This window comes from Bombina bombina, chromosome 4 (assembly GCF_027579735.1).
Source record: "Bombina bombina isolate aBomBom1 chromosome 4, aBomBom1.pri, whole genome shotgun sequence".
NCBI lineage: Eukaryota > Metazoa > Chordata > Amphibia > Anura > Bombinatoridae > Bombina > Bombina bombina.
The window spans coordinates 306582398-306609981 of NC_069502.1; the positions used below are offsets into that span (position 1 = coordinate 306582398).

The 27584-nt window shown below is 40.3% G+C and overlaps 1 protein-coding gene across 1 annotated transcript in view; it reads left to right on the top strand.

The window, feature by feature from the left end:
• LOC128657351 (guanylate cyclase soluble subunit beta-2-like) overlaps positions 1–27584 on the top strand; it is a 197775-nt gene that overhangs the window by 138359 nt on the left and 31832 nt on the right. The window contains exon 12 of the mRNA XM_053711665.1: positions 14447–14595. Coding sequence (XP_053567640.1) covers positions 14447–14595 — 149 coding nt within the window. The remainder of the gene's footprint in view (positions 1–14446; positions 14596–27584) is intronic.

Sequence of the window (27584 nt, forward strand, 5' to 3'; positions counted from 1 at the left end):
TTCACTTGAATCTCTAAAATAAACAGGATCAAAAGGTGACTGCTTGTGTGGACTTTGTAGGAGATGGACTTTGGATATGTGTGCCTGAGAGCATTATTGGAGGTGCTGTGAACCCGGGCCTACTGCAACTGACAACTAGCGGCTGTGAGGGAAGCCATGTGATCCAAGCCATTACTCTGCCTTTCACGCTTATTCTACTACTACAACCCTGCCTAAACCACTAAAATTGACCTGCTTTGTCTCGGCATGATGGAGAGTTTGGAGGAAGTGAGAGTTCTTCTAATAGATTTAGCCCATCGCATGACAAGCCAATTTAACTCCCTGAGAAGCGCTCTGCGCTGTGGCTCTGAACAAAGAGAGGCATCTACAGCTACAGGGGAGATGGTAAAGCGTGTGGACCCCCGATCTCACACACAGGCTCATGCGGATGTAAATCAGCTACGTGCTGTCATATACACAGGGGAGGGAGCTAGACGGCAGATACCCGATGCGATCCTTCCTATGTGCGCTAATGGTATCCCTGTGGCTGGCTCTGACGCAAAGAGACTTAAGCCGTTCTCAGGCTACTTTGATATCTTACACATTTGGGGCTTTAGTGCCAGCTCTCCCTGGTTCAGTGAATACTCGACTAACCATCTTACCGAGATCACTCGGATGATTCTGGCACATTCTGGACCCTCCCCTGTGCAGGATCTTTAACTCCTCTGCTGGAATCATTTTACCTATTATGTCGGCAGCCGGATCCAAGACATCTTTACATATGCTGACACGGGTACTGATGCTCGAGCTGGAATCAGGTAAACTTTATTTTTGTGAAGACCCGGATAGATTAGGAGAAGAGGTTTATGATTCATTGCCTGATCTTTTTGGGGAACAGGATGTGAACACGGTAATTGCAACACTCGGTCTCCTTCACTGACTGTCTATTTACAGCAGGTTACAAGCGGTCCCTAACTGCGCTTATACTTAAAGCTCTGTTGTTATTGTGCAGGACATGAATTACACTTGTTGTATTATTCAGAGCTCCTGCCTGACATTCTTCTCTCTGCAGCCTACGTCAGAAGGGATCTTGGCTGAATCACCTCTTGGCCTGTGTGAAACCTGCTGTTAGCCACACGAGAGTTTATATTATACAATTATTATTCTTAGTTAAATTATCGTTAACTCTCTTAACCTTGCAAGTACTGCGTAGATATACATATATGACGCTTACAAGCCGACCCCGCATGCTGTATACACCAGTAGTTTTAAAGTTGAGACTTATTGATGGGATGATATTCCCAGGGATTTCTGTTTATGCTCAAGCCTGAATCTGTTCTATCAGTTATATATGACAGTATCACGTGAATACATAGTACTTTATTGTTGATTTTTATTCATATGTGGTCCATGTTTTACTCATTTTGTTAGCATGCCTTTCTCCATATGTGTTTGGGTTGATTACTACATATATTGCCCATATGCTATTCTAGGCTCATACTGCTGTAAATAACCAATTTAATAGCTTGTTGCCAGTATTAGGATATTATACTTTGCCTCAGGAGCCTAGCTAATACTTTCATGTTTTTTTGGGGGTTTTTTTTTTCTTTTTTTTTGCAGTACATCTAAAATTCAAAATTAGCTTAATATTACCTGTTATTTTAGCATGCGTGAATGTTTTTTATGCTCCCTCTATCTAAGCACAAAGGTTTTGTTAAATGTGTTTATGTTTATATGAAGAAATAGTTCCTTTGCCCTTACTAAACTAACTCCCTGTGACACTTTCCAAACTCAGCTATGGCTACTTCATGTTATTCTAGGGTTACGCAGTTGCCTTTTCAAATACTTAGACTCATCTTCTCATTGTCTCTTCCAAAAATAGTATTTAGCACCTGAACTGGAGTCTACTAACCCCTTTCCCAAGGCTCATGAGGGAACCTCCCTGAAGCTAACCCTCCTCTCCGGTCCCTGTATTCAAAGTGTCCACTAGTGCACAAGAATTACATACTATAACTAAGGTGGTTTTGAATGTTTCAATTAGAGGCTCCAGCTGCATTAGTTAGATTATCCTCCCATATACTGCCCTTATATATGTGACTAATAAAGTTAGAGGCTACATAGCCCCGTACTACTTATTTGAGGTACACCGTACACTTTAAAGTGGTCCTATCAGCTAACCCCTGCCTTGTTGCCCTGCAGAACCTAACACATCAGAGACTGCAATACTTTATACCTACTAATGTCCGTAGTCATTTAACCCAGTTTCTAGAAGATATGATTGGAGACACGAAACTCAGCTCGCGGTCCTTTACAGGAGGACATAGTCTTGCTGTAAGAGGATAGAGACCTCCCGCTATTATATGCCTGACCCAAATATTTAAGCTAGTTTGTTCTTCTAATCTATATTGATATAGGAATCCATCTATGTTATGGCAATATGTACCCCTATAAAGAACTATGTTTTTGGCCCTAACTTGTCACTTTAAAAACTAGTATGGACATTCAAGATAGCTCCGTCCCTCCATCCCCCCCTCCTTCCCCCCCTTTTTTATCTAACAAGAGCGGCTCTTGCCCGCTGCATCCCTTCCCCCTTTTTTTATACTTGGTCCAAGAGTGGCCAACTCATAAGCTCTCCTCCCACATCTTACTTTTATGAGAGAATTTAGGTCCAAAAGTGACCCCTCTAGCAATGGGAGGAACATTTTCATTTGTCTAGTACTATAATAAAGCTAAATACTTACCTGTAAAATAAACCCTAATATAGCTACAATATAAATTATAATTATATTATAGCTATTTTAGGATTTATATTTATTTTACAGGTAACTTTGTATTTATTTTAACCAGGTACAATAGCTATTAAATAGTTAAGAACTATTTAATAGCTAAAATAGTTAAAATAATTACAAAATTACCTGTAAAATAAATCCTAACCTAAGTTACAATTAAACCTAACACTACACTATCAATAAATAAATTAAATAAACTACCTACAATTATCTACAATTAAACCTAACACTACACTATCAATAAATAAATTAAATAAACTACCTACAATTATCTACAATTAAACCTAACACTACACTATCAATAAATAAATTAAATAAACTACCTACAATTATCTACAATTAAACCTAACACTACATTATCAATAAATAAATTAAATAAACTACCTACAATTATCTACAATTAAACCTAACACTACACTATCAATAAATAAATTAAATACAATTCCTACAAATAAATACAATTAAATAAACTAACTAAAGTACAAAAAATAAAAAAGAACTAAGTTACAAAAAATAAAAAAATATTTACAAACATTAGAAAAATATTACAACAATTTTATACTAATTACACCTACTCTAAGCCCCCTAATGAAATTACAAAGCCCCCCAAAATAAAAAAATGCCCTACCCTATTCTAAATTAAAAAAGTTCAAAGCTCTTTTACCTTACCAGCCCTGAACAGGGCCCTTTGCGGGGCATGCCCCAAGAAATTCAGCTCTTTTGCCTGTAAAAAAACACATACAATACCCCCCCCAACATTACAACCCACCACCCACATACCCCTAATCTAACCCAAACCCCCCTTAAATAAACCTAACACTAAGCCCCTGAAGATCTTCCTACCTTATCTTCACCTCACCGGGTATCACCGATCGGTCCTGGCTCCAAAATCTTCATCCAACCCAAGCGGGGGCTGGCGATCCATAATTCTGCGGCTGAAGAGGTCCAGAAGAGGCTCCAAAGTCTTCATCCTATCCGGGAAGAAGAGGCGATCCAGACCGGCAACCATCTTGATCCAAGCGGCATCTTCTATCTTCATCCGATGAGGAACGGCTCCATCGTGAAGACCTCCAGCGCGGATCAATCTTCTTCCGACAACGTCCAACTGAAGAATGACGGTTCCTTTAAGGGACGTCATCCAAGATGGCGCCCCTCGAATTCCGATTGGCTGTTAGGATTCTATCAGCCAATCGAAATTAAGGTAGGAAAATTCTGATTGGCTGATGGAATCAGCCAATCAGAATCAAGTTCAATCCGATTGGCTGATCCGATCAGCTAATCAGATTGAGCTCACATTCTATTGGCTGATCGGAACAGCCAATAGAATGTGAGCTCAATCCGATTGGCTGATACCAGAGGGCGGTAAAAACCAGTGTTAGGAGCCTCTAACGCTGGTTTTGACGGCTACCGCCCAACTCTAAATCTAGGCCTATGTATCTTTATTTGAAATGCAAGAATGTAAGTTTAGATGCCGGCCCATTTTTGGTGAACAACCTAGGTTGTCCTTGCAGATTGGTGGATAAATTCATCAACCAATCAAAAACTGCTGTCCAGAGTACTGAACCAAGAAAAAAGCTTAGATGCCTTCTTTTTCATGTAAAGATAGCAAGAGAACGAAGAAAAATTGATAATAGGAGTAAATTAGAAAGTTGCTTAAAATTGCATGCTCTATCTGAATCACGAAAGAAAAATTTTGGGTTCAGTGTCCCTTTATCTAAACAAAAACAACAAAAATATATGTACATGGCAAGTACAGTAACATTTATCATTAATAGGGTAAGAACACTCATGGCTGCTGTGAGAAGCATTAGTTATACTTCACTGGGGGAAACAACTTATGAGCAGTTATTAATGACATCTATCATTTTATCAAGGAGAATGGTCTCTTCTCAAAGAGGTGTTCTAGGAATTTGTTGGAAAGAAGACATAGACCATTATCTATAAGCCATTTCATGACATTCTTCCTAATATTGTTTGCGACCACGCTTTATTACATTTCATCCTTCTTGGGGGTTGTTGTACCTTCATCAAGATTCCTATAGCCAAGATATTTTCTGTGGAAAATTTGTTATCTGCTACTACTTTTTTCATAAGCTTCTGCTACCCTGAGACTTTAAATTCAGTAACATGATAATAATATTTACAATTAGATGGTTACTCACATATATAGCCCTCTTTTGTTCTATTACAACATGGAGTCTTTTGGACATTGTTCTTTCCAAGGTGGTCAAAACTCATAATAATTGTTTTGTTTGATGTTATCATAGTTACTTTTTGTCCACATCATGACAACAGTAAAGAGTCCCTTTATTAAGAATGGCATGTTCTGAGGGCTATGTCTATGGCTGGTAGTTGTGTCTATAGATTTCTTATATGTGGGTAATATTTTAATTTGTGTAAAAGCATTATTATAGAAATGTAGTTGAATTACTTTCCATAGCTCATTTGAAGAGTTAGATGCTAAAATAATCAAAAGTCAATTAGAAGAAATACTAGTCAAATGGCCAACAGTGATGTCAAACAAATTTCATAAACATGATTCCTACTTACTGAAGCACATAGTTATAGGTTTTTACGCAAATCAACAAATATCATCAAAAATTAGAAAGCATTTAATACATACTATATAAGTAAATAGCAAGTCAAACAGTAAAAACATTTCTAGGTAGAAGATTTTCAAAAAATATTCCCACCATGGATGAGGAGGTAGATGATATCCCCCCACAGAATTTTGCTCATATACTCAAGTCCAAGCATCTACTTGAATAAGATTTTAATGGCAGTAAACCACCAATTTGTAAAATGATTTGCAGCTCATGTGTGTACAATAAGCATATATATTGCTACTGTGTTGCTACTGATATTATTATGTCCAGGGTAATTTTATTTTCTGCCTCTTCCTTGATACAGTTTTGTGTGTGCCTATGATGCCACAATAATGCCTAATGTGGTTTTTAATAGCTTAACCAAATACTGCTTGCAAAAAAAAAAAAATGCCACTCACAATCTCAGCTTATACTGTATTTACCATAATAACCATTTAAATAAAGATAACACACATTCTGCCATAGCCAATCCCTGCAAAGGAACATCATTATCAGAACAATATATTTAAATATTTAGATAGTATAAGGGACCATTGATTAAGTGTATTCCAGTCATCAAAAAAATTGAATAAAAAATAATTAAATATATATAATTTAACCCATTCTTAAAAGGGAACTAACACAGAACCATCAGAGTGACAAAGCTTACATCAATCTCCCTAGTAACCAACTAGTTTCCAACCAATCAAAACACATCACACGTTTAGGTAATGCTGCAATGCATTAAGCTTCTTGTCCATCACACCATCTTTTTTTTTTTTCTTTCAAAAGCTTTATTATCTATCAAACATAAATTACAAAGAAGTAACACAAAACCCAAAGATAAAAAGCATCAGCAGTTCTCAAATACATATGGAATATAAGTTCAGGATAATGTCGATGAATTATCAGACCCTGTGTGTGGAATTCGACTTCATTGGGAAAAAGCGCTAGGGTTAAGGAAACTTTAATATAGTGCAAAAAGAGGGCGTCTGTCCTCAACTTTTCTTAAACCAAAGGTTCATGGGGGGGGAGGGGGAAGGAAAAAGGGAGAGGGGAAAGGGAAGGGGTCACGACTCGTCTCTAAAATTTAGAGCACATAGACCCTAATCTCCACTAAACTCAATCGGTAGTCGTAACATCAGGTCTCTAATCTGTGTCGTGTACGTCTTTCCAGTCGGCCCAAACAAGTTCAAAAAGGTCTGTATTGTCAAGTTTGTAAAATATATCCTTTTCCATAGTATAGATATAGGCCATTGTATTGCAGATTTTAGTCCAAGGGGGGGCTTCTTTTTCCATTCACAGGCTATGGCATTTTTAATAGTCGCGAGAAGGTAGATGCAAATGTATGAGTGGTGCTTCGGTAAGGTATGTACTCCTATATGTAATAGGGCCATGAATTGCGTTTTGGTGAGGGGTATTCCGAATCTGGACAGGGTCTGGAAACCTATGGTCCATAAAGGCTGGATCTTAGGGCACTCCCACCAAATATGCATTGTGGTGCCCTTCTGACCACAATTCCTCCAGCAGTCAGGAGATGCACTCAGGAACATCTTGGCCAATCTAGTGGGGACGTTTAGTTTAATGCAATGGATAGCCTTCTGGGTAAGTTCTAGGGTATGTTCCCAGGTGTGTGGGGATACTGAGGTGTCCAGAAGGGACTCCCAGCACTTTAGGTGGGCCGGAATTTCAGAGGGTGAGGAGTCTGCGAGCAGCAAGTAGTGTAGGGATAGTGGTCTACAGAGTCGATCTCCCTGAGTCCACACGGATTCTCAGGGGGTCATAGAACTTATTGTATGGAATTCAAAAGGCAAGAATGAATGGGTTGAAGGTCCAGGGGAAAGCTGAGTAAGAGATTTGAAGGAGCCCCATGGGGAAGAGGACCAAAGGTCCGAGACCTGTTTGACTCCAAGTTGAGCCCACTTATGTGGGTGAGTATCCTGTAGTCCCGAAAGGAGTCCGGCCATAGAGGTTATGGGAGTGGGGTGCGGGGCTGTATGGGTATGATGTCGAAGCTTGTCCCCCATGTCTAGGCATTCGCTCACCACAGGATTAATCAAATGTAATTCTCTACGACAGTGAGGTGGGGTCGAAATCAAATTGCGAAGATGGACACTATAGTAGAAGGAAAGCCTGCTCAATTGATCTCCATTTGGACTGGGAAAGCTTGACTCCCCATTGTGCAATATGGGTGAGCATTGCACCCTCATAATACCGAAGTACAGAGGGGGATGCAATGCCCCCCAAGGTTTTAGGGAGTTGGAGGATTTTGTGCGCTATTCTGAGGGGTTTACCTTGCCATATCAATTTTGTTAGTTCGCTTTGGAACTGTAGAAGTATGTATTTAGGGATCTTGATAGGGAGGCACCGGAATCGGTAGGTAAGTCTGGGCAGGAAAGACATTTTTAGCGCAGCTATCCTACCCAACCAGGAGACATGGGTTAAGTACCAATCACGCTTGAGGGAGCGAAGTACTGACAAAAGAGGTATATAATTATCTCTGATTACCTGGGGAAAGCTGCCGGAGAGCCTAATCTCCAGGTGTAAGACAGATTTCTCTGTCCAGGTGAAATCGAATCTGGATTTCAGAAAGGCCAGTTGCTTGCAAGGTATACCTTGCGTATATATTTCTGTTTTTAGTAAATTTAGCTTATAAAAAGAATGGGCTCCAAAAGAGGTCAAGATATCCATGAGTCTAGGGATAGAGTATGCAGGGTCCGATGTGAAAAGGGTAACATCATCCGCAAATAGAGCGATCTTGTGCACTGTGCCAAACAAGGTGATTCCCTTTATTTGGGGGTCTGTTCTAATTTGTTCCGCCAAAGGTTCTATAGCCAACACAAACAGCAGGGGAGATAGAGGGCAGCCCTGCCTAGTACCATTAGCGTCAGGAAACAAGGAGGAGTGGAAACCAAGTCTGTTTACCTAGGCTGTGAGGTTAGAGTAGAGTGCTTTGACCGCTGTTACCATTTCTTTGTGAAACCTAAAACTCTCGAGTACTTCCCACAAATATTGCCGCCTTACTCGATCGAAGACCTTCTCGGCGTCCAGAGAAATAACCGATAGGGACCTGTTAAGTTTAGAGGAGAGACTGATAATATTAAGCAGCTTCCTAGTATTATCTGGGCCCTCTCGCTGCGGGACAAACCCTACTTGATCGGAATTGATGATGGATGGCAAAAGACCTGCAACCCGATTAGCCAGTAACTTAGAGTAGAACTTTATGTCAGAGTTATTTTGGTCTGTAACTAGTACACAAGGAGGGATCCTTGTTTGGTTTTAAAATTGTAACGATGGTAGCTTCTAGGAATTCCTTTTTAAAGGAGCCCTCTTCCCTAGCAAGATTATAAAGTCGAAGCAGTAGGGGGAGAGTTCCCTGCTGAAGATTTTATAAAAGTGAACTGGAAAACCATCCGGGCCCGGAGACTTGAAAGACTTCGAGTTCTTGATGACCCTCTGGAGCTTAGAGAATCGCGCTGCACAGTGGTAAGTGTGGGGAGCTTCAAAGAGTCTAGATAAAGGCGCAAACTGTCCAAGGGGGTTGCTTGAGGTTTCTCTGAGCTATTTATGTCATACAAGTTTGAATAATATTTGGCAAATGCACCTCCAATTTGTGACAGGATTTTTAGAAGGGAGTGTGCAGTGCGTATGCTGTGTATACGTGAGATACCTGTCCTATTTCTAATTTTTTTAGCCAGTAGGGTGTCTACTTTGTTACTTTTATAGTAAAATAACTGCTTTAGTTTAGTTAAGTTAAGTTCTACAAAGCTCAATTTGGGAGATGTGATACTTAGTGGCCTTGATTTGACAGGTTAGTGCTGGAGAGGGGGTACTTCTGTTTTGAGTTTCTAGAGTTCGGAGTTTGAGGTGGGCTTGTGAGAGAGTAAGTCCAGCCTGTTTCCTAAGGTGTGCTTGTTTGGTAATCATGAGTCCCCTTATAGTAGCTTTCGCAGCCCCCCATAAAGTGTTGTCTCGGACTAGTGAGTTATCATTGATTTGAATGAAGTGTGTGATATCTCTACGGAGTTCCTCTCTAAATGTAATATCTCCAATGATTTGGTGGGGCATACGCCATTGGTTTTTGATGTGTGAGGAATTTGCTGAGTGGATATCGGCCAACACAGGGTCATGATCAGACCACGGACATAAAGGGATCCAGGATCGTGTAACTAGGTTGAGTGAGTTAACCTAATCAAGCATGTGTAAGAGGTGCTTAAGGCATTTCGGCTGATGGGTATTGGGTAGATAAACAGAGTCCAGGGTTTAGACTACGTGATTCAGTTTACAGATCAAGATGACGTATCTTGCTTGGGGGTCCCTGATGACCTGGATTAATTCATAGGCAAGGCGCTTATGGAGTAAAATCACAACTCCTCTCGCTTTCTTAACAAAGGAGGCATATTCCACATGAGTGTAGGACTATGAGGAGAATCTAAGGGGCTCGTTCGCTAGCCAGTGCATTTCCTCTAGGGAAACGATGTCTGAGTTATGATGTTTCAGTGATCAGGTTAATAAACTGCGCTTATGAGGGGAGTTGAGGCCTCTAACATTATGGGTGAGGATGCGTACAGGAGGCATGCGCTAGTATCAGAGTGCGATGGAGGCCTAATCAGTGGATACTAACTGTCTATCGGGAGTGGGGTGAAGGAGAGAGGGTAAAGGGTAGGGGTGGGAGAGAAGGGTAATATAAACACTAGTAAAGTGTCTGTGAGTGTGTTGGAAGTAGTCCACCTCAAAAGAGCCCTAGAGTGGGCTTCTGGTTGGGGGGGAGAACACTGTGCTAAAGAGCAGAAGTAATAAGAACCGAGAGCATCAACCCCGCTCTATATATTATGAACATGTAACTATAACATATAAACTGTAAACCTCAACATATACAAGTCAAACTAAATAAAGAACATTGTAAATAATACGTGTCGGGTGTTTACAGGTGCTATCCAGGAAACAGTCCAAAAGAAACAATAAACGTTTAATGTGTGTTTAATGTGCCATAAGATGCTCACTAAGGATTTAAGTCCCAATCGAGTTAGTCAAGAAGCGTCCTCCTGAGGTCTATTGACATCCTGAGGTTGGTGTATCTTAGGGCGTTTTATTCTCTGGTCTTTCACAGAACATTCTGGTGCAGAGGCACATAATTTGGGGTTGAGAGGCCCTTTTATGGTTGGAGGATCATGCAGTAGGCCCCAAGATGTCAAGAGGGAAAGTCCCTGGGATGAGGTAGTGACCACAATGGTTTGGTTATCCTTGGTGATGAGTCTAGTGTTGTAACCCAACCGGTATCTAATGTTGGTTTTGCGCAAGATGGTGGTGACAGGTTGAAACTGCCGACATTGTTGGAGGGTATGGGCTGAGAGGTCTGGGAGGAGCTGGACATCTTTGAATCTTTCACTGAGGGGAGGCTTCTTAAATGCGGCTTGCATTAATCTGTCCTGATAGAGGAAGCTGTGGAAGCAAGCTATGACATCTCGTGGCTTATCCAGAGCCACCATCCTGGAGCGGAGGGCCCTATGAGCTTGCTCCGTTGTACTAGTTAGGTCTGCTGGGGAGTCCACCAATTCCTTGAGCAGATCCTGTAAATACTCATGGAGATCTCCTTGCGACACTGATTCTGGTACCCCCTGAACCTTATGTTGTTGCGCCTGGACTTGTCTTCAGCGTCCGCCAGCTTAAACTCCAATTGTGAAATTTGGTCTGCTAGATTTTCTGAATACGAGAGCAGGTTGGATTTGTCCACCACTATGTCATCTTGTTTGTGCTCCAGCGCATCTACCTTTTCACCAATTTCAGAGATCTCCTTCTTCAGTTCAGCAGAGCTGCGTTGTATCTCCTGGGTTATGGATCGGGTCTGCATGGCCAACATTTTTTGTAGTGTGGATTCTGTAATAAAGTGTTGCGATGAGGTGGTAGAGTGCGTGCTAGATTGGGACTCCTCATCCTGGGAGTCAGGTTCGCTTCAGTCTCTCAGTTCTCCATGCTTGGGTCTTTTACTGACTGTGTGAAGTGGTCATAGACCGTTTTCTTGGACTTGGGGTTAGTTTTGAGGTTCTTTCTAGCTGAATGAGGCATTTTAAGAACAATTGATCCCCAGGAGGATTAAACTTGGAGGGAACTATTTCTCAGCAGATATGCACACAATACCCACCACTGAGGAAAAAAAAGAAGTTATATCATATAGAGCAGTTACATATCAGACATTACTAAATTACCTTTAGAGCGGGGCTGAATAACGGGCCTCACTAAACACTTCTACATATTAGTTATGACCGTTACTTTACCATCTGTGCGATAAGGACAATTTACCCAGCTTAAATACACAAAAACAGTATCGCGGTTCCGTGGGACTAGCCCACTAAGCGCCACGCATCTGCCCAAGGACTCAGCACCCCCCCCTCAGGAAAAAAGGGGGATACAACCAAAGGAAGGGGAAAGGGGAAGTTGCGGCGACCAACCTGGAGGGCCAGGTTGGAAGGGGCGAGGGGGGTCGTGGTAACAGAGGCTCACAAACTATAAGCAGAAGCAAGACTCTCACAGAAAGGCTTCCCAGGCTAACAGAGCAGAGTACCAATAATGTTATGTTTTAACACTTTATCAAATACCTGCAAGTAAAAGAGGCAACTTACACAATTTAGATGCAAATATACAGTATATTGCGTCTCCCCAGGCCAGAACTGTAGGGAGCCACTCACTTGCCTAGGGATTCAACTCAACCTCAGGGAAAAGGGGATACGACCATAGGAAGGGGAAAGGGAGTGTGGAGGCCAGGTCGGAAGGAAAGAGGTGGGATGTGATCACAGAGGCTCACAACTTGTCACTACTACACACTAGCAACTTTAATTTTAATTAATGAGTAGAATGTCAAGGCTAGGATAAGCCCGCAAGAATTTAAAGTTCACAGAAGTTCCAGCTTGGTTTCTTTTCAAAGAGTCAATTACTGAACCTTTTTGTGTGGTGGTTTGAAGGAGCTGTACTGTGAGTCACATAGGACCTCTTGGGGTAGGGAATCTATGGCCCAGATGAATGTTATAAGATGTCCCCAGCAATCCCTTGTGTCAGATAGGGGCAAGGAGATAATCAGGGCATGTGTGGCACGTCACCAGTATTAGACTCTCAAGTCCTCAAAGTCACTGGATTACCAACATAAAGTTATTTTGTGCCTTTGGTGGGGGAAGCAGGGGGGACGAGCACACGGGAGAATCTGGCAATGGTGCTGTATTTCGCTGACCTCTCTGTACAGGTCTAAGAGCCTATGCTGGTAGAGCAAATTACGTTTGGAGAATAAAAGTGGATGGAGTGTACTTGGGTTGGAGCTGAGGAACTAAGAAGATGTGTGGCCCTCCAATGTGTGTATAAATAAATCTCACCCAAGGGCAGCAGGGACATCAAGGGCAGTAGCTGCTCCAATGGATCCACCCACAGTAACGGGAGTTGCCAGACCGGTCACCGGAACAGATGGAGATAAAGGAATCTCAGGAGACTGGTTCCCACATATCTCTGCGCTTACTGCAACCTGCGCCTCAGAGTCTGGCCGCGTGGGCACGATGCCAAGATGGCATCCACACCTCTCCTAACAGGTCGTCCCGAACTCCACTGGTTGACAGCCCGCTAGATAGCGACCAGCAGGTAAGGGTTCTATCTTGATGGTAGTCCTCGCGGGTCGGCTCACCACTACAGGCTGCTCACACCATCTTTTTTAGCAGGGTATACAAATCTCATATGTGGAAATAATTCTTCATAGGACCTGATTCCAAAACATCTTAGTCCTTCCATTCAAAATGACTAAAGAAAACACAGGAATTTAAATATCACTAATTTTCTCTTTCTTCAAATCCCGATCAAATAAATTAAAAATAATTATGGCTAGTATAATTTGTAGCAAGTTTTTTTTTCTGTGTTCCTTTTTAAGGGATACTGAACCCAATTTTTTTCTTTCCTGATTCAGATAGAGCATGCAATTTTAAGCAACTTTCTAATTTACTCCTATTATCATTTTTTCTCCATTCTCTTGCTATCTTTATTTGAAAAAGAAGGAATCTAAGCTAAGGAGCCAGCCAATTTTTGGTTCAGACCCTGGACAGCACTCGTTTATTGGTGGGTGAATTTATCCACCAATCAGCAAGCACAACCCAGGTTGTTCACTAAAAATGGGTCGGCTTCTAAACTTACATTCTTGCTTTTCAAATAAAGATATAAATAGAATGAAAAAATTGATAATAGGAGTAAATTAGAAAGTTGATTAAAATTGAATGCTCTATCTAAATCACAAAAGAAAAAATTTGAGCTCAGTGTCCCTTTAAAATAGATTGTTTGATAAAACCTTCTTTCCTTCTTTCTTCCCTTCCCTTTTTGTTTCTTTCCTTCTCATACACATCTATGTAAATATATATATAGTCAGGTCATTGAAGGATTAGCTCATGCTGCTTTAATAAATATCAAAGCTCTTTGGAGATTTGGCAGAAAGTATAGTAAAATTTATGTATGTATTTATTTATTGTTTTAAGTGTGTCTTATGTTACATTCGTTTTATTTATCAAACAATCTTAAATGCATCCTAGTATGCAGTTATTTCATGTTTTAAACAAATGTATTTATTAATTCATTTTTACTATTTAAAAAATGTGAAGTAAATTATTTCAACAGAATTCTTAAAAAACAAAACAAACAAAACAATTTTGACTGAATATTTTAATATCCCATGTACCCTAGGGTTAATTTGAAAAAAATACAGGATTAGATCCATAAAATCTATTTTTCTTTTAGTTCATATCATTTCATACTGTGTATACATTTTTTTGTGTTAATGCTGTATCTAAGAAATTTTACACAAATTTGATCATTAAAATATTAATGGAAAAGCCCAGTGCTGTATATAAATATGGAAATAAGCAATTTAGCAACAGACTCTGATGAATATTTTAATTTCCAAGCAGAAGCTATGAATATGAAAGTATATATTCAAAATGTTATTTTTTTGTGACAAGCTGTTTAGTTACCTTGTCAACGGGGAAAATAATCTATATTATGCAGTGGAATTTAATTAAAATTCTGACATGATCAATACAGATACAGTTTTAACTAGTCATTTTTTCTTTACAGGGGAATTCAAGGAATGCACAATATTATTTAGTGATGTAGTGACTTTCACCAATATTTGTGCACAGTGTGAACCTATCCAGATAGTTTTTATGTTGAATTCAATGTATCTTAGGTTTGACAGACTGACAACAGTACACGATGTATATAAGGTAAATACTTTTCATATTATAAACTATATTTTATTATCATTTAAAATTAAAGCAGTTTTACATTCCTGTTAAAGGGATATTGTACTGTAAAATGTTCTCCCAATTATCATTTTGACACACTGGAATGTATTACATTGTTTACAGATAGTTCTGTAATCTTTATTTTGTCATTTTATATATTTGTCTTTAGAAACTGTGAGCTATACTGTAAAATATGAATACTGTTAATTTCTCTTTAGAAAAGCTATTAAAGGGTCACTGAACCCAAATTTTTTCTTTCGTGATTCAGATAGAGCATGCAATTTTAAGCAACTTTCTAATTTAGTCCTGTTATCATTTTTTCTTCGTTCTCTTGCTATCTTTAGTTGAAAAAGAAGGCATCTAAGCTTTTTTCTTGGTTCAGAACTCTGGAAGCACCTCTTTAATTGGTGGATTAATTTATCCACCAATCAGCAAGGACAACCCAGGTTGTTCACTAAAAATGGGCCGGCATATAAACTTACATTCTTGCATTTCAAATAAAGATACCAAGAGAATAAAGAAAATTTGATAATAGGAGTAAATTAGAAAGTTTCTTAAAATTTCATGCTCTATCTGAATTTCTAAAGAAAAAAAATGGGTTCAGTGTCCCTTTAACAAGAGGCTGCAACACAAATCAACCTCCCAGTAGTGTGTGGGGAGCAAGTAATACACTGGCTAATTTGAAAAGGTGTTTCTGCAGCTGCATGGAATACAATGATCTCTTATCAGCTACTCGATTAACACATTGTCCATTTATTGTTTTCCCAATAAATTGTTATAGCAGCCACATAGCTTTTAAAATATTGCAAATTTTACCTTAGATCTATTCAAACAAGGGATAGAGAGAGAGAAGTGATAACTGATAAGATAAGTAGGTCTGATCTTTCTGCACACTCTCTTTGAATGGTCATGTTTATTAAAAACAAGGGATTGTGGTTTCAATGAGCAAAAGCAGCTATTTCAAATATTATTATTTTTTTACTATGGATGCTATTTCTAAATAACTTTGTTTTACATTCTATAAGTGAGCCAATTTAATACTAATTTTAATAACTGCTTAAATATGCCTTTGATACTTTTAGTAAATACTCCGTATTTGGGTCAAGTTAATAGTTGTGATACCTGCCTGCATCATCTATCATTCTGTGAACAAATTATTCTTTATCCTAATCAAAACAACACTGTGAAAGTATAGCTGCCACAAATTAGCTTACTTTGTTGTGAACATGGCCGTCTGCAAGGTGAGGGGTTAGCACATTATAAGGGACTGGAAACCTTCCTTGATTCCATGCACAAATATTTAATCAAAGAGTTATGTATTAGTAGTTTGTATTAAAAATGTGCTTTCTAGATCACATAAAAACACATATTTGCTTTAAGAGAAATGTCATTAAGAAATGTTACACTGGCATTTCACTCTGCTGTTCTGTTCTCAAGCAGTGTTATGATCTAGAAAGAGTGGGATGTCACATTCCAAAGGAGATAGTGCTACCGCATTAGTGTGAGGATATTATATTGCTATGAGAACACTTATTTTTTGCTGCACGTTTACTAAATGAAATAATATGATTGACATAACATTAGACATGCTTGCTAAACTGTAGTTTAACTATTATAGGGGGTCGATCCGATAAAAATCGTCGCCCGCAAAAGCCAATAATTGCGCGGATTTGGTATCCTATATACGGCGTAACCTAGAAGTTACGCGCGTATATTTCTGCCGTCGCCCGCAGTTTTTTGGGCCATAGGCAGGTATACCAAACCCGCGCAGTTTGGTATCCAATATGCAGCGTAAGGACTTACGTGGCGAAAATGGAGAAAACTTACTCCATTTTCACCTCGCCACAAAAAGCAGCCGTAAGAAGCCTTACGCTGACTATTGGAGCCCCGTAACTCCCTAAACTATCTAGAAAATAAACCTAACACCTAACGCATGCGCAATGTCTATCTCCCTGTCAACCGCGATCTGCTAAAATAAACCTAACACCTAACGCATGCGCAATGTCTATCTCCCTGTCAACCGCGATCCCCCCCCCCCCCGAAATCCCTAATAAAGTTATTACCCCCTAAACCGCCGCTCCCGGACCCCACCGCCATCTACATAAACTAACCCCCTACTGTGAGCCTCTAAAACCGCCGCCATCTACCTTATCTATCCCCTAATCTGACCCCTTACACCGCCACCACCTATATAAAAATTATTAACCCCTAATCTAATCCCCCTATACCGCCGCCAGCTATATTAATATTATTAACCCCTAATGTAAGCCCCTTACACCGCCGCCATCTCTATTAAAATGATTAACCCCTAATTTAATCTACCTACCCCGCCGCCAGCTATATTATCTATATTAACCCTAAGTATATTATAGTTAATATAGGTATTACATTATATATATTAACTATATTAACCCTAATTATATTAGGGTTAATATAGTTACTATAGTATTTATATTAACTATATTAACTCTATCTAACACTAACACCCCTAACTATATTTATATTAAATTAATCTAATTAATTTATAAACTAAAATATTCCTATTTAAATCTAAATACTTACCTATAAAATAAACCCTAAGATAGCTACAATATAATTAATAATTACATTGTAGCTATGTTAGGGTTAATATTTATTTTACAGGTAAATTGTTAATTATTTTAACTAGGTATAATAGATATTAAATAGTTATTAACTATTTAATATCTACCTAGTTAAAATAATTACCCAATTACCTGTAAAATAAATCCTAACCTAAGTTATAAATACACCTACACTATCAATAAATTAAATAAAGTACAAACATCTATCTAAAAATACAATTAAATTAACTAAACTAAATTACAAAAAAAACAAAACACTAAATTACAAAAAATAAAAAAAAGATTACAAGATTTTTAAGCTAATTACACCTATTCTAAGCCCCCTAATAAAATAATAAACCCCCAAAATAAAAAAAATTCCCTGCCCTATTCTAAATTAAACATATTTCAAAGCTCTTTACCTTACCAGCCCTTAAAAGGGCCTTTTGTGGGGCATGCCCCAAAGAATTCAGCTCTTTTGCATTCAACAAATACAATCCCCCCCCCCCATTACAACCCACCACCCACATACCCCTATTCTAAACCCACCCAAACCCCCCTTAAAAAAGCCTAACACTACCCCCCTGAAGATCTCCCTACCTTGTCTTCACCACACCGGGCCGAACTCCTGATCCGATCCGGGCGATGTCGTCCTCCAAGCGGCAAAGAAGAATTCTTCCTCCGGCGATGTCATCCTCCAAGCGGCAAAGAAGAATTCTTCCTCCGGAGACGTCTTCCTCCAAGCGGCAGCAAAGTCTTCATTCTTCCGGCGGCATCTTCAATCTTCTTTCTTCGCTCCGCCGCCGCGGAGCATCCATCCCGGCCGACTGCTAAACTTGGAATGAGGTACCTTTAAATGACGTCATCCAAGATGGCGTCCGCCGAATTCCGATTGGCTGATAGGATTCTATCAGCCAATCGGAATTAAGTTAAAAAAATCTGATTGGCTGATTGAATCAGCCAATCAGATTCAAGTTCAATCCGATTGGCTGATCCAATCAGCCAATCAGATTGAGCTCGCATTCTATTGGCTGATCGGAACCTAAGGTGTATTTATAACTTAGGTTAGGATTTATTTTACAGGTAATTGGGTAATTATTTTAACTAGGTAGATATTAAATAGTTAATAACTATTTAATATCTATTATACCTAGTTAAAATAATTAACAATTTACCTGTAAAATAAATATTAACCCTAACATAGCTACAATGTAATTATTAATTATATTGTAGCTATCTTAGGGTTTATTTTATAGGTAAGTATTTAGATTTAAATAGGAATATTTTAGTTTATAAATTAATTAGATTAATTTAATATAAATTTAGTTAGGGTTAGATAGAGTTAATGTAGTTAATATAAATACTATAGTAACTATATTAACCCTAATATAATTAGGGTTAATATAGTTAATATATATAATGTAATAACTATATTAACTATAATATACTTAGGGTTAATATAGATAATATAGCTGGCGGCGGGGTAGGTAGATTAAATTAGGGGTTAATCATTTTAATAGAGATGGCGGTGGTGTAAGGGGCTTACATTAGGGGTTAATAATTTTAATATAGATGGCGGCGGTGTTAGGGGCTCACTTTAGGGGGTTATAGATATAATATAGCTGGCGGCGGGGTAAAGGAGCGGCGGTTTAGGGGTTAATAGCTTTTTTATTGTTAGGATAGTGAGGGGGGATAGCGGATAGAGGGTTAGACAGTGCGGGCTATGTTAGGGAGGCGTGTTAGACAGTGCGGGCTATGTTAGGGAGGCGTGTTAGACAGTGCTGGTGTTTTAGACTTTAGTCAGGTTTTATAGGCGCCGGCAGTTTCTAACGTGGCGCAAGTCACTGGCGACGCCAGAAATTTGTACTTACGCAGATTTCTGGACATCGCTGGTTTGTGAGACTTACGGCACGTTAGCATCTGACGGCGACCTATATGGGATGGCTCGAGTTGCGAGCTGAAACTGCGGGCGACGCCGGTTCCCTCGCTTGCGCCGCAAACTGCGATCGATATCGGATCGCGCCCTAGAATTGCTGAAAGGGGAGCAGGAGACTTTTGGGCTACATCTTAAAGAGAAGTCTCAGACAGCACTTGTAAAATTTGCTGCGTGTGTCCCACTGAATGATGAAGCTGACTGTAGCTGCACTCATCTGCATTTGTACCATTGTATTCTGATATTAATGCCTTATTCGAAACTCAAAGATAAGTAATGCGTTTATAGTTTAATCACTGCCTTGCTGTATCAGCTGATTACTGATTTATGTTATTGCAATAAGTTCATGATAAACACTGTTATTATTCTGCTGCATTCTCGTGTGTGAGTTTCTCTTTTTAAGTACTATAGTGAGGCCTAATGTGCACTTTCCCCGGCGTCAGGACATAACACACATACACAGACCTACATATAAAAATACACAACATATATATATATATATATATATACGTTTAAACAAAAAATAGTTTTTAAAAAAAAAATATAATGCACATAAATGCACAAAAACCATACACATAAATATGTGAACACATAATCATATCATACAATACACATGCATGCATACATGTAAACAGATAAGTACATATATTATACATATAAAGGCAATTGCACACTCAATATATAAACACTCAAGCCAAGAAGTATCTTTTGGTTAATTGCCACATGCCCCTCTCTTTTTTTACCTTGCTCCTTTTTTAATCCTATTTGTTTTTCTACCTAAAGATGCTGAAATGTAAAGTAAAGAAGAGGCCAAATTGTAGACATCATTAATACAAAAAGCTACAGATAAATAGACAGACAGACAGACAGACATATAGATAGATAGATAGATAGATAGATAGATAGATAGATGTAAAAGCAAATAGAAGTCAGGTAAACAGATAACCCAGAATGATAAAATAGAGCACTGTCATTATTCTTACCCTATCTTTTGCAAGATGTACCAAGTCCACGGATTCATCCTAACTTGTGGGATATTGTCCTTCCTGACAGGAAGTAGCAAAGAAAGCACCACAACAGAGCTGTCTATATAGCTCCCCCCTTAACTCCACCCCCCAGTCATTCTCTTTGCTGGCTCTAAGCAGGAAGGGTAAAGAGAAGAGGTGTTAAACTGTTAGTTTTTATTTTATCTTCAATCAAGAGTTTGTTATTTTTAAATGGTACCGGTGTTGTACTATTTACTCTCAGGCAGGACATAGATGAAGATTTCTGCCTGGAGGATGATGATCTTAGCATTTGTAACTAAGGTCCACTGCTGTTCCCACAGAAGCTGAGGAGTACAGGAAAACTTCAGTGTGAGGAACGGTTCTTGCTATACAGCAATGAGGTATGTTCCAGTCATTTTTCTGCATGTTAACTCAGAAAAGCTGACAGTATCCCCTTTAGGGGAAGGGTAAGCAGTAATCCTAGGGTTAAGAGGTTTTACTAGCTTGCATAAAGGGCTTTTTTTTTTTTTTTGGGCACTCAGTTTGTATGAGAGATTGGAAGACAAACGTTTGGGTGTTCTGGGAGTAATGTTCTTTATTGAGGGACATTTGCATGAGGGTTCATTTGGCTTATATTGGGGTTATTATAACCCACATGGTTTTCAGGCAAGGTTTTTTGGATTTGGGTAGGCCCCAGCCACATCGAGTATGGTGGGCGGGGCCTATTTTCGCACCTCTGTTGCGCATTTAGTTGTACTGGCAAGCAGCAAGCAACTTCTCCTGAGGTCCTGATATTCATCCTGAGGGCCTAATCGAAGCTTTAACATCATTTTATCGTTCCCTAAGGGCAGGTAGGGCCACAGCAGAGCTGTCGCAAGGTGCTAATAGGGGTTTAAACCGGTTTTAGACATTTTTTAATCCTGTTTTGTTAATTGGGGGTGTATTGCTTATTTACTTGGGGTGCAATCCTCCTAAAGCTTAATAGGTGCACTGTTAAAATTTCAGAAAAATTGAAGCTATTTTAACCTGTTTTGCAGTTTGTGTATGCCTTTTTTTCTCTTAAAGGCACAGTACCGTTTTTGAAAATTGTGTTTTTTTCATTAAATAAAGTGTTTTCCAAGCTTGCTTGTCTAATTACTAGCCTGTTCAACATGTCTGACATTGAGGAAACTCATTGCTCAATTTGTTTAGAAGCCATTGTGTAACCCCCTCTTAGAATGTGTCCCACTTGTACTGATATGTCTATAACTTGCAGACAGCATATTTTGAGTTTGGCAATGGATGATTCTCAGACAGAAGGAAATCAGGTTTTGCCATCTAGTTCTCCCCAAGTGTCACAACCAGTAACGCCCGCACAAGCGACGCCAAGTACTTCTAGTGCGTTTAATTCTTTCACATTGCAAGATATGGCCTCAGTTATGAATACTACCCTTACAGAGGTTTTATCTAAAATGCCAGGGTTACAAGGGAAGCGCAGTAGCTCTGGGTTAAGAACACATGCTGAGCCTTCTGATGCTTTAGTTGCCGTATCCGATACTCCCTCACAATGTTCTGAGGTAGGGATGAGGGATTTGCTATCTGAGGGAGAGATTTCTGATTCAAGAAGGTTACTCCCTCAGACAGATTCAGATATGACGGCATTTAAATTTAAGCTAGAACACCTCCGTTTATTGCTCAGGGAGGTTTTAGCGACTCTCGATGATTGTGACCCTATTGTAGTTCCAGAAAAATTGTGTAAAATGGACAAATATTTAGAGGTTCCTGCCTACACTGATGTTTTTCCGGTCCCTAAGAGGATTTCGGACATTGTTACTAAGGAGTGGGATAGACCAGGTATTCCGTTCGCTCCCTCTCCTGTTTTTAAGAAAATGTTTCCCATATCTAACACCATGAGGGACTCATGGCAGACGGTCCCTAAGGTGGAGGGAGCTATTTCTACTCTGGCTAAGCGCACAACTATACCTATTGAAGACAGTTGTGCTTTCATTGATCCTATGGATAAAAAATTAGAGGGTCTCCTAAAGAAAATTTTTGTTCATCAAGGTTTTCTTCTTCAACCTATTGTGTGCATTGTTCCTGTAACAACTGCAGCTGCCTTTTGGTTTGAGGCTCTAGAAGAGGATCTTCAGGTGTAGACCCCACTAGATGATAATCTGGACAGAATTAAGGCTCTTAAACTAGCTAATTCTTTAATTACAGACGCCGCTTTTCATCTTGCTAAGGTAGCGGCAAAGAATTCAGGTTTTGCCATTTTAGCGCATAGAGCATTGCAGTGGCACCTTATCTAGACGACATGCTAATTCAAGCAATTCTTACCCTATCTTTTGCAAGATGTACCAAGTCCACGGATTCATCCTAACTTGTGGGATATTGTCCTTCCTGACAGGAAGTAGCAAAGAAAGCACCACAACAGAGCTGTCTATATAGCTCCCCCCTTAACTCCACCCCCCAGTCATTCTCTTTGCTGGCTCTAAGCAGGAAGGGTAAAGAGAAGAGGTGTTAAACTGTTAGTTTTTATTTTATCTTCAATCAAGAGTTTGTTATTTTTAAATGGTACCGGTGTTGTACTATTTACTCTCAGGCAGGACATAGATGAAGATTTCTGCCTGGAGGATGATGATCTTAGCATTTGTAACTAAGGTCCACTGCTGTTCCCACAGAAGCTGAGGAGTACAGGAAAACTTCAGTGTGAGGAACGGTTCTTGCTATACAGCAATGAGGTATGTTCCAGTCATTTTTCTGCATGTTAACTCAGAAAAGCTGACAGTATCCCCTTTAGGGGAAGGGTAAGCAGTAATCCTAGGGTTAAGAGGTTTTACTAGCTTGCATAAAGGGCTTTTTTTTTTTTTTTTTGGGCACTCAGTTTGTATGAGAGATTGGAAGACAAACGTTTGGGTGTTCTGGGAGTAATGTTCTTTATTGAGGGACATTTGCATGAGGGTTCATTTGGCTTATATTGGGGTTATTATAACCCACATGGTTTTCAGGCAAGGTTTTTTGGATTTGGGTAGGCCCCAGCCACATCGAGTATGGTGGGCGGGGCCTATTTTCGCGCCTCTGTTGCGCATTTAGTTGTACTGGCAAGCAGAAAGCAACTTCTCCTGAGGTCCTGATATTCATCCTGAGGGCCTAATCGAAGCTTTAACATCATTTTATCGTTCCCTAAGGGCAGGTAGGGCCACAGCAGAGCTGTCGCAAGGTGCTAATAGGGGTTTAAACCGGTTTTAGACATTTTTTAATCCTGTTTTGTTAATTGGGGGTGTATTGCTTATTTACTTGGGGTGCAATCCTCCTAAAGCTTAATAGGTGCACTGTTAAAATTTCAGAAAAATTGAAGCTATTTTAACCTGTTTTGCAGTTTGTGTATGCCTTTTTTTCTCTTAAAGGCACAGTACCGTTTTTGAAAATTGTGTTTTTTTCATTAAATAAAGTGTTTTCCAAGCTTGCTTGTCTAATTACTAGCCTGTTCAACATGTCTGACATTGAGGAAACTCATTGCTCAATTTGTTTAGAAGCCATTGTGTAACCCCCTCTTAGAATGTGTCCCACTTGTACTGATATGTCTATAACTTGCAGACAGCATATTTTGAGTTTGGCAATGGATGATTCTCAGACAGAAGGAAATCAGGTTTTGCCATCTAGTTCTCCCCAAGTGTCACAACCAGTAACGCCCGCACAAGCGACGCCAAGTACTTCTAGTGCGTTTAATTCTTTCACATTGCAAGATATGGCCTCAGTTATGAATACTACCCTTACAGAGGTTTTATCTAAAATGCCAGGGTTACAAGGGAAGCGCAGTAGCTCTGGGTTAAGAACACATGCTGAGCCTTCTGATGCTTTAGTTGCCGTATCCGATACTCCCTCACAATGTTCTGAGGTAGGGATGAGGGATTTGCTATCTGAGGGAGAGATTTCTGATTCAAGAAGGTTACTCCCTCAGACAGATTCAGATATGACGGCATTTAAATTTAAGCTAGAACACCTCCGTTTATTGCTCAGGGAGGTTTTAGCGACTCTCGATGATTGTGACCCTATTGTAGTTCCAGAAAAATTGTGTAAAATGGACAAATATTTAGAGGTTCCTGCCTACACTGATGTTTTTCCGGTCCCTAAGAGGATTTCGGACATTGTTACTAAGGAGTGGGATAGACCAGGTATTCCGTTCGCTCCCTCTCCTGTTTTTAAGAAAATGTTTCCCATATCTAACACCATGAGGGACTCATGGCAGACGGTCCCTAAGGTGGAGGGAGCTATTTCTACTCTGGCTAAGCGCACAACTATACCTATTGAAGACAGTTGTGCTTTCATTGATCCTATGGATAAAAAATTAGAGGGTCTCCTAAAGAAAATTTTTGTTCATCAAGGTTTTCTTCTTCAACCTATTGTGTGCATTGTTCCTGTAACAACTGCAGCTGCCTTTTGGTTTGAGGCTCTAGAAGAGGATCTTCAGGTGTAGACCCCACTAGATGATAATCTGGACAGAATTAAGGCTCTTAAACTAGCTAATTCTTTAATTACAGACGCCGCTTTTCATCTTGCTAAGGTAGCGGCAAAGAATTCAGGTTTTGCCATTTTAGCGCATAGAGCATTATGGCTTAAGTCCTGGTCGGCTGATGTGTCATCTAAATCCAAGCTTTTGACCATCCCTTTCAAGGGTAAGACCCTATTCGGGCCTGCACTGAAAGAGATAATTTCAGACATCACTGGAGGGAAGGGTCATGCCCTTCCCCAAGATAAGTCAAATAAGACAAGGACCAAACAAAATAATTTTCGTTCCTTTCGAAACTTCAAGGGTGGTCCCGCTTCCTCTTCCCCTGCGGCAAAGTAAGAGGGGAACTTTGCTCAATCCAAGCCAACGTGGAGACCTAACCAGGCTTGGAACAAGGGTAAACAGGCCAAAAAGCCTGCTGCTGCCACTAAGACAGCATGAAGGGGTAGCCCCCAATCCAGGACCGGATCTAGTAGGGGGCAGACTCTCTCTCTTTGCTCAGGCCTGGGCAAGAGACGTTCAGGACTCCTGAGCCGTAGAAATTGTAACCCAGGGGTACCTTTTAGATTTCAAAGATTCTCCTCCAAGGGGGAGATTCCATCTTTCTCAATTGTCTGTAAATCAGACAAAAAGAGAGGCGTTCTTTTGCTGTGTAGAAGACCTTTTTACCATGGGAGTGATCTGCCCAGTTCCGAAAGCAGAACAGGGAGAATGTTTCTACTCCAATCTGTTTGTGGTTCCCAAAAAAGAGGGAACCTTCAGACCAATTCTAGATCTCAAGATCCTAAACCAATTCCTAAGAGTTATATCTTTCAAGATTGAGACCATTCGGACTATTTTACCAATGATCCAGGAGGGTCAATATATGACCACCGTGGATTTAAAGGATGCGTATCTACACATTCCTATCCACAAAGATCATCACCAGTTCCTCAGGTTTGCCTTTCTGGACAGGCATTACCAGTTTGTGGCTCTTCCCTTCGGGTTGGCCACTGCGCCAAGAATCTTCACAAAAGTGCTAGGGTCCCTGCTGGCGGTCCTAAGGCTGCGGGGCATTGCAGTGGCACCTTATCTAGACGACATGCTAATTCAAGCGTCGACTTTACAACTAGCCAAGTCTCACATGGACTTAGTGTTGGTCTTTCTAAGATCTCATGGGTGGAAGGTGAATGTGAAAAAGAGTTCTCTTATTCCTCTCACAAGAGTTCCATTCCTGGGAACTCTGATAGATTCGGTGGACATGAAAATTTTTCTGACGGAGGTCAGGAAATCAAAGATTTTAACCACCTGCCGAGCTCTTCATTCCATTCCTTGGCCGTCAGTGGCTCAGTGTATGGAGGTAATCGGACTTATGGTAGCGGCAATGGACATAGTTCCGTTCACTCGCTTGCATCTCAGACCACTGCAACTATGCATGCTCAAACAGTGGAATGGGGATTATGCAGATTTATCTCCTCAGATAAATCTGGATCAAGAGACCAGAGACTCTCTTCTTTCCAGGGGAATGTGTTTCCACAGGCCAGTGTGGGTTATAGTGATGACGGACGCCAGTCTACTGGGCTGGGGTGCAGTCTGGAATTCACTGAAAGCACAGGGTTTGTGAACTCAGGAGGAGGCCCTCCTACCGATAAATATTCTGGAATTAAGAACGATATTCAATGCTCTTCAGGTGTGGCCTCAGCTGGCTTCGGCCGGATTCATCAGGTTTCAGTCGGACAACATCACAACTGTAGCTTATATCAATCATCAGGGGGGAACAAGGAGTTCCTTGGCGATGATAGAAGTTTCCAGGATAATCCAATGGGCAGAGACTCATTCTTGCCATCTATCAGCGATCTATATCCCAGGGGTAGAGAACTGGGAGGCAGATTTTCTAAGTCGTCAGACTTTTCATCCGGGGGAGTGGAAGCTCCATCCGGAGGTGTTTGCTCAACTGGTTCAGCTATGGGGCAAACCAGAATTGGATCTGATGGCATCTCGTCAGAACGCCAAACTTCCTTGTTATGGATCCAGGTCCAGGGATCCTCAGGCAGTACTGATAGATGCTCTAGCAGTACCCTGGTCGTCGTTCAACCTGGCTTATGTGTTTCCACTGTTTCCTCTCCTTCCCCGTTTGATTAGAAGAATCAAACAGGAGAGAGCTTCTGTGATTTTGATAGCACCTGCGTGGCCACGCAGGACTTGGTATGCAGACCTAGTGGACATGTCATCTCTACCACCATGAACTCTGCCACTGCGACGGGACCTTCTGATTCAAGTTCCGTTCAAGCATCCAAATCTAATTTCTCTGCAACTGACTGCTTGGAGATTGAATGCTTGATTTTATCAAAGCGGGGTTTCTCTGAGTCAGTCATAGATACCTTGATTCAGGCTCGAAAGCCTGTCACCAGGAAAATCTATCATAAGATATGGCGTAAATATCTTTTTTGGTGCGAATCCAAGGGCTACTCATGGAGTAAGATCAGGATTCCTAGGATTTTGTCCTTTCTCCAAGAAGGATTGGAGAAGGGGCTATCAGCTAGTTCCTTAAAGGGACAGATATCTGCTTTATCAATTCTACTGCACAAGCATCTGGCAGATGTTCCAGACGTTCAGTCGTTCTGTCAGGCTTTAGCTAGAATCATGCCTGTGTTTAAACCTGTTGCTCCGCCATGGAGTTTAAATATAGTTCTTAATGTTCTTCAGGGGGTTCCGTTTGAACCCATGCATTCCGTAGATATTAAGCTTCTTTCTTGGAAAGTTCTGTTTCTAGTTGCTATCTCTTCAGCTCGAAGAGTTTCTGAGCTATCTGCTTTACAATGCGACTCGCCTTATCTTGTTTTCCATGCTGATAAGGTGGTTTTGCGTACGAAACCTGGGTTCCTCCCTAAGGTTGTTTCTAACAGGAATATCAATCAGGAAATTGTTGTTCCTTCTCTGTGTCCTAATCCTTCTTCCAAGAAGGAACGTCTGTTGCACAACTTGGACATGGTTTGTGC